General features: G+C 39.1%; 1 protein-coding gene across 1 annotated transcript in view; it reads right to left on the bottom strand.

Annotated features, from left to right (window-relative positions):
- The window catches only part of Dock9 (dedicator of cytokinesis 9), a 171,917-nt gene that overhangs the window by 49,498 nt on the left and 114,061 nt on the right, over nucleotides 1–8,358 (bottom strand). Inside the window, exons 38-40 of the mRNA XM_013022962.1 lie at nucleotides 8,295–8,343; nucleotides 7,392–7,402; nucleotides 6,771–6,881 (exon numbers count right to left, since the gene is read on the bottom strand). Of these exons, the coding sequence (XP_012878416.1) occupies nucleotides 6,771–6,881; nucleotides 7,392–7,402; nucleotides 8,295–8,343 (171 nt within the window). The remainder of the gene's footprint in view (nucleotides 1–6,770; nucleotides 6,882–7,391; nucleotides 7,403–8,294; nucleotides 8,344–8,358) is intronic.

Here is an 8,358-nt window from a genome sequence, read left to right as displayed (position 1 = left end):
TTTTTTCTTTTTGCTTATGTGGTGCTGAGGAATCGAACCCAGGGCCTCAGGCATGCAAAGCAAGCGCTCTACCACTAAGCCACCTTCCCAGCCCTCTTTTTATGTTTTGGGTAAGAAATCTCCAGAAAATTACCATGGATATTGGGGTACTAATATTATTAGTACTGCCTTTATGTAAGTCAAGTTTTACTTTGGTTAGTAAGGTTTGGTAAGACACAGATATGATGAAAGATGAAAAATACAGATTGATGACCACTGTGAAAATGATTACAAGTCATGCTAAGAGAGAACCAAAAAACCAAAACCAACAAAAATACCTCCTATTAGACCAACCAAAATTTTCATACACATCAAGGGAACATTTATGGTAGGCTGCCATTTACCCCAAATACTTTTTGGTCTAGGTTAAATTTTAACAAGGAACTTGGCCTGCTGATTATTTTAATACCTTTTCTGCACAAAACTGTCCTTTTCTATTGACTAAGCTATTCGTTAGTGTAACCATGAGACTATTATAAATGAAATGGCCTACACAGGAATTTCTACAGATTTTTGTTTATTCCTGGCTAAAAGTCTGGAACATTTAAAGAATTAGAATTTGGCAACCAATGTGCTAGGCTAATTGAGTTTATATAATTATGCATACATTATGGAAAATGTGGTAATGATACAATTTCTCTAAGTTATTACATCACACATAATGCCATTCATCCCATTTCCTTAAGAGTAAGAATGAGATTCAATTAATTCAGTCTGCCTTTCTCTGAGTTATACAGAAATATTTTAAAAAACGGTTGCTTTAGCTCCAATGTCATACCTGTACTTTTCCCCACATTGTTCCATCTCAAAAATCAAAGAATTCCTGAGCTAGGGCTATTTTCAAAAATCTATAAAGTGAAATGGCAGCACAGAGAGACAGTCCATAGTCATGGACTAAGGCCTGGAACAGAGTTGCATATCAGGGAAGGCTTCAACCAATAGTAACATATTACATCACACAGGAAAATGACACAATTCAAGAAAGTAATATTAAGAGATAGTGAGACTTCTTTTGGGGGGGGGAGGGGGTGGGTCATGGGGCCTGAACTCTGGGTCTGGGCGCTGTCCCTCAGCTCTTTAGCTCAAGGCTAACACTCTACCACTTGAGCTACAGCGCCACTTCTGGCTTTTTTTTCTGCTTATGTGATGCTGAGGAATTGAACCTAGGGCCTCAAGCGTGCAAGGCGCTTTAAGCGCTCTACCACTGAGCCACCTTTCCAGTCCTAGTGAAACTTCTTAAATCAAGGTTAGCAAGTTCTTGAAAGCAGATTCTCACTCTGGCAGGAGAGGGAGTGCAGTGCAAATAATGCTCATGTCCACTAGTGGGCAATGGTGCTTTTGAACACTGCTTGAATTTCCTCTGGTCCTGCTGGTCAGGAACAGAGTGTAGGACTTCACAAGTGTACCATACTGGCATGCCTGCTGTGAGCTACCTTGGAAATCTGTAGCATTCATTATTGTGTAACTTTACACAATTTCAGTTCTATTGTTACTCTGAGGAAAAGACTTATTTTTAAAATATCACAATATTGGGCTGGGAAGGTGGCTCAGTGGTAGAGCGCTTGCCTTGCAAGCTCGAGGCCCTGGGTTCGATTCCTCAGTACCACATAAGCAAAAAGAAAAAAAGCTGGAAGTGGCGCTGTGGCTCAAGTGGTAGAGCGCTAGCCTTGAGCTGAAGAGCTGAGGGACAACGCCCAGGCCCAGAGTTCAGGCCCCACGACCGCACCCCCCCCCCAAAAAAAATCACAATATTTTGAGCCAGGCACTGGTGGCTCACACCTGTAACCTTAGCTATAATCCTATCTACTCAGATCTGAGGATCACAGTTTAAAGCTAGCCTAGGTAGGAAAGTCTATGAGACGCTTATCTCCAATTAAATACCAGAAAACCAGAAGTGAAGCTGTGGCTCCAAGGGATAGAGTGCTAGTCTTAAGCATTAGAACTCAGGGATAGCACCCAGGCCCTGAGTTCAAGACCCATGACTGACAAGGAAAAAAAATCAATCAATCAATCTATCTATTTATCATATATATATATATATATATATATATATGGAACATGAGGAACAAAAATGAGACACTCCTATGATATGCTATGTTTAGATTTAGTTAACCTTCCTCTACTTTATTTGAGTAGCTCAACTGAACACTTAAAACTTTTCTTCCTGGAAGTGGCGCTATGGTTCAAGTGATAGAGCGCTAGCCTTGAGCTGAAGAGCTGAGGGACAGCACCTAGGCCAAGAGTTCAGACCCCACGACCGACCAAAAAAAAAAAAAAAAAAAAAGAAGAAAACTTTTCTTCCTTCCCCACTGACATGACATCGAAGATGATGTGGTAGCCAGGACAGAAACCTGACCCACATACATGCCCTTTCTGGCAGTCAGAGGAAGTCTGAGAGAGGAGTAAGTCAGATTCACATCTCATAGATATGCTTCTATTTGATAGCTACCTTCCCTTTGTAAAATAAAAATTCTTATTTTAAATTTTTTTTGGGGGGGCATGGTGGCAAGTATTTATCATTCTGGTTATATAGGAAGAGTAAATAGAGCAAGCCTGGTCCAGGTAAGAACATTAGATGCTATCTGAAAGAAGTATAGAAGCCCAAAGGTCTGGAGCTCTGGCTCAAGCGGTAGATTGCCTGTAAGTGCCTGAGTTCAAATCTCAGTACCAGTAAGGAAAAAAAAGGCTTTCCTCAGAGTTGGGCAGAGAGTAGAATGTGGAGTTAGGAACAATAGACTACAGCAAAAATTATGTGATTTGTTACCATAGGCTAATATAGAAGTTCACATATTAGAATGTACCAACTTTCTCTTTTCCATGGAGTACTACAATCTGTTTCTGAAAATGGTATCCAGTGTGATACAGACCCAAAATTGTAAAAATACTTGGTTTAAGCACATAACACACTCTAAATTTGTCTTTAAGAACATTAACATGACTAAGTGGGCACTCTACCTGACCTTCTCAATCCTGAGATCCATCAATTATAATAAGCAAAGTCATGATAAGACTACTACATATGACATGGAATATACATTCTGATTTCAGAAACACTAGAAAATATACAAAACTCAGGTGTTGGTGGCTTATGCCTGTAATCCTAGCTACTCAGGAGGCCAAGATTTGATGGTTGTGGTTCAAGGCCAGCCAGGGCAGGAAAGTCTGAGATTGTGAACTCCAATATACCATCAGAAAACTGGAAGTGCTGCTGTGGTTCAAGTGGTAGAACACTAGCCTTGAGCTGAAGAGCTGAGGTACAGCGTTCAGCCCAGAGTTCAAGTCCCACAACTGACAAAAAAAAAAGAAAATATACAAAATTGTCTCAGAATCAAAGAAGTATGGGTTTATACTTATTATCTTGAGGTTATATGTTTAAAATATCAAAATACATTTTACCCAATTTTTAAGATATATTATGCATGCTTAGAAGCTTTTGAAAAATGTTCTTTTTTATTCAGTCATGCATGTATTCACATATAAGAACTATTTACCTACATCTACCTTCTAATTTGCATTTCATAGATAGCAGAGAATTTTAGTGCTACATGAGACCTCAAGCCAGGGTGTCTGATTTCATACACAATGCTAAGGTGACCAGGACAATATCTCCAAAAGGGCCTCATCCACTTTGAGTTCATACCCCAGCTATAGGTGCTCACACTAGCTTTAATAGACCGCTTAGCATGTGCCACACACAGACCACACATGGGCAGTTCAGTTGAGAAATGCTTTCTGACACTGATTTGAAACTGTTCTCTGCAACTTGACCTAGTGGTCTTATACTGCCTCTTATATTAGGCTCTATAAATTACAGGTTTTCTTCAGATGTTCCTACTTCTTGGCCAGCTTTCCATCCTATCATACCAGTGGGAAATATGAATTCTATGCAAATGAACTTAAGAATACCAGAACAATATATGATATCAATGCAAGCACAATGTATTTTATATATACTTGTATTTTATATATATTTGTAAGTGTATCCCTTATTTGCAATCAGTCTTCATTCAGTTTCACCTTCAATTGGAGTTATTCATGTTTTATATGTAGGTATAACTCCCAGTCTGTCCTTTGACACAGGTTACATTAAAGAAGTCAGTGTCTACGTATGCTAAAATACTGATCTACCTGGGCAATGACCCAAGTTCTTTAAGTGTTCTAAAGTTAGGACTAGCTGGTCAAGGTAGGATCATTTTCATTATTTTCTTCCATATTAAAAACTAAATTTAAGTCTCTGATAAGTTACATGTGTAGCACAGAGTGTCTCTTTCAACAACCTACTCTCCATAGGTGTACCCAATGCTGCAGATGGCCACACCTACAAAGAACTGTTTCTCCTGGGCTTTTGCTGCTCCCTGCTGGTCAAACTGAGGTCTGACAGAGCCTAAAGGAAGAGGAAAAATGGATATTGCAGATATATAGAGTCTTTTCCTATTTTTTATTTTCAGGAGGAAATTCATTTTCAGTTCTGGGGTCTCCTTGGGGGTCTCTTGCATGTTGGATGTATGTCACATTTGGTTGGCCCAAGAGAAGGTATTGTATTGATTGCTAAGTAAAGATTTTTTTTCTCAATGAGACATACATGGTCACACATTTCCCACAGAATACCTAGGTACATATGTAAATGAACAAGTGTGTATATATGCATACACATGTTCACACACATAAATGTGTATACATAATCTAGTAATACACTCTTCTTGTGGTTTCAGGCAGAGTTTCATATGGAATTCAAAGAGCTGGTGAAGGAAAAGCTGAAGCCACTCAGCCTAATCAGAGTAAGAGATAGCAAGGAAGACTGAGTTCTAGAAGACAGGCTAATTTACAAAACATCAGAACCAACTCAGGATGAAAAGGAATTGTAGAATCACATGCAAATGCTGAATCAGCAATATACTATTTCCTGGAAATGTAGGAGAAAATGTGACCAAGGAAAATGTGTCACCAAAAAAATAGATAAAAGTTAAAAAGAGAGATGGAAGGGAAGGGAGGTAGGGAAGACAGGCTCTCTGTGGGTAGCAGGAAGAAAGAATGAAAATCAACCATGGCTTTTGGCAGCAACACGCGGCCAGCTGTCTCTCTCCTCTGATTCAAAATACCACCAAAAATTTGCAGCAGGAGGAGCTTCTGCATATGAAGGTTGTTTCTTCATTTGTTAATCATTTATTTGTTAATCATGTTTTTGTTTATTTTCTCTTTCTTAAAACATTACCTTTGGAGGTAGGACCTTTGTCTGCTTACATATTTTTTTTAATATTTTAAGGTTTAAGTACGTATTATTATATAAACACTCTGGTGAATAGAAGTATCGCCTGTTTCTGCTGCTAAATAGGAAATTAAAATAAAAAAAACTCCAAGGCTCCTGGTTTTGTTTTTTTCAATCCCTTGTCTTCAGAGCTAAAGCAAGAAGTTCAACAATCAAGTATTGTATCCTGAAGTGTATCCCTGTGTGTCCTACAGTTAAGTGAAGACTTTAGAACTAGTGTTTTAAGGCTATCAAGTCAATGTGTGGCAGACTTACGTAATACTGATTTAAGTAAGCTTCAAATGAAGTAGAGGGGTTATACCATTATGTTTAACTGCTGGGGTGCAAATGTGGGGAGATGCTGTAATTTGATTCCATAATAGTATTACTTTGAACTGTTACCAATACAAGTTTTGAGTATAATGTGTTTACTCTTAAAGTATATTAAGAAAAAGGTATAAAAATCACAGTGATTAGAAATGATAGGAAGACTTTCGATATTCAGGTATGAAAGACAGCAGTTGGAATGATAACCAGTAAGTGACAAGGTGAAACAATGACTAGTTACATCATGCTTGCAGAGGAGATGAAGTAATTCAGAGATACTAAGAGAAATGGGATTTATTATAGATGGTCATATTAATTTTTTATGGGCTCCAAAGCTGAAATCTTTTAGGTTTTTTTTGCTTTCAGAAACCCATAAGCACATGAAATGCTAATATTTCTAGAAATAGCACATGATGACACATCTCTTCTAGTGACTGATAAAAGTAGATTAAAAATATGCTCCCATGTATTGGCAAGATCTCTATTGTGAAGTTAGAAAAGCCCCAAAAGTTAGGAAGGCAAGATGAATAAAGTCTTGCAAGTGAAGCGGCCTTAAAAGCAGACTTCAACCTGATTAAATCTTACCATTGTCTACAGAAATCCCAAGCACACTTGATATCTTTCTCACACTGAAAACACAGAAAAAGTCACTTCGTTATTGGACGCTTTTCCACACCCTCACAAATTGATTTGAGGGCGTTGTTTTAACAGCAGTGTAAGGTGTAACATACATTCAGAGCCGGAATGTCAGAATGTGGATGCTTGATCAATTACTGGCATGAGATAGAGATGGAAGGAATCTATCCCAGATCTTCTCATGAGGCACTGGGAAAATCAATGAGAAACTGGCTACAGGCATGAATTCAAACATGGGAGAATGTTTGGCCATCAAACTTGCTCAATTCTGTTTGGAGGATGGGGCAAAAGGCCTAACGTTTTAAGGATAAATGCTGTAGTTGACCATGTTCCACATTATGTCATTCACCAGTGCTCAAGACTCTCCTCCAGGGAATGGAACTGTGCCATGAACTCTTCATCCTGCTTGCTTTGAGCTGGAAGAAAAATCAAGTTGGTGATGTGATATGGTGTGGCCGGGGCTCTACCCTCTGAGATGGCAGTGAAATGTCTGGCTGTTATGATGGTATGTCATGGGACTTACTGTGGTTAAAAGTGACAGAGTTATCCAGGCTGCCCAGCTGCTGCAATCTGGCATGCATCATTCCTGTTCTGTTACGGGAAACAGGCAATGTCTGAGATTTTCGATCATGAACTATGGATCCCAACCCCTCCTGGTTCCTGCAACATGAGTGAGATGGGATAGAAGCAAAAGTTAGATGTGTTACTCTGCAGCAAGATAGGAGGGTTAGTGAAGCTAGGATACAGCACAGGGGATAGGGCCACGCTTTGATGGAGTGTAGCTGAGCAGCCAGACACAAACAGGAGGCAATCTTACAGAGTTCACAGCAAAATACCTAACAACAAAGAAGCAAAAAATCAAGCCAAAGCACAGACATCCTCAGTTTTTAGAAAGTATGTTGGAGATGCAACTTTTAAAACAGTGAACATCATTTCAATGTGCTGCTTTATAAAGGCGGGTGTTCTAACAACTGTCAGAACATCGTGAACCTTTATGGATTACATATGTTTAAAAGAGCAAAAAAATGTTTTTCTATTTTGAAAAAAATGCACTGGAAGAAACAGAACAAACATGCAATGGGACAGAGTATATGAGGCAGTTTTAACACTTTTGTTCTTACCCAAGCAGGAAGAAGAGCCATACACTTTGTTAAACTTGTCAGCAGTCAAGTAGAGAAAACATAAGAGTGATCTGGGTTAGCAATCAAACAGCTGACTTCCTACTGTGTACCATCACCAGAGCAGATGGAAAATAAGACCCGTGCGGGAATGAGACCTGTCCCCCGACCCGAAGCCAACCGTGCCCCTTGCTGTGTTACTGTATGTAGGAGAACAGGGACATGCATGGACCATCACTAACAGCATGCTTCTGGGTGGTTGGTTTCCAAGTGAAAGGAGGAGGCCCTGTGTTCACATAACCGGACCACTGGGGATGGCAGACACTGACAACATTCACATCATGGCTCAAGATCTCTTTCTCATGCAGCAGACACCATGGTGATTTTGGAATAAGGCAGGACATATCTTTCCACAGCACATGGGACAAGGTAACACATCTCCACTCTCATCTTCCTCTGCCTACCATATTTTTAATGTAGTCTGTATTAAATGCAAATATATACAGAGGCTCATAAAGTCAGATTTCTTAGAAAAAAATTTATACCCATGTGGAAAAGAAAGTCAACCACTTCACAAAACCCAATTTAAAATATTTTGTCAGGAAGAAATCTTCAGCTTCCCACATTCACCATTTTAAGCTCTGAGGCATTGAAATTCTACTTGTACAACCTTTTCCAAATGCTATCTTGTGACATATATGGCAATAACTGCAAGGGGGTGTGAAGCACACCCAGCACAGTGCTTTTCTGCTACAGTGTTCACCCTCTGTACGGACAAAGTCGGTGAGAATGCAAGTCAAGGAATGAGATAGGACTGGCAAGAAGGTTCTTTGTATGTACTTGCACTTAATACTTTAAGACACAAACATCACTGTTACAATAAAAATACAAGATTAGAGAACTTTAAATTACCACAATTCAATTAAAACCAGATAGTATTAATAGTAGGAAAATAAATCATCTCTCTAGTTTGTTTTTCTTTTTTTTTTTTTT

This window comes from Dipodomys ordii, unplaced genomic scaffold (assembly GCF_000151885.1).
Source record: "Dipodomys ordii isolate 6190 unplaced genomic scaffold, Dord_2.0 Scaffold65, whole genome shotgun sequence".
NCBI lineage: Eukaryota > Metazoa > Chordata > Mammalia > Rodentia > Heteromyidae > Dipodomys > Dipodomys ordii.
Note: the sequence above shows the minus strand (reverse complement) of the source record. Positions and strands in the feature narration are given on the sequence as shown.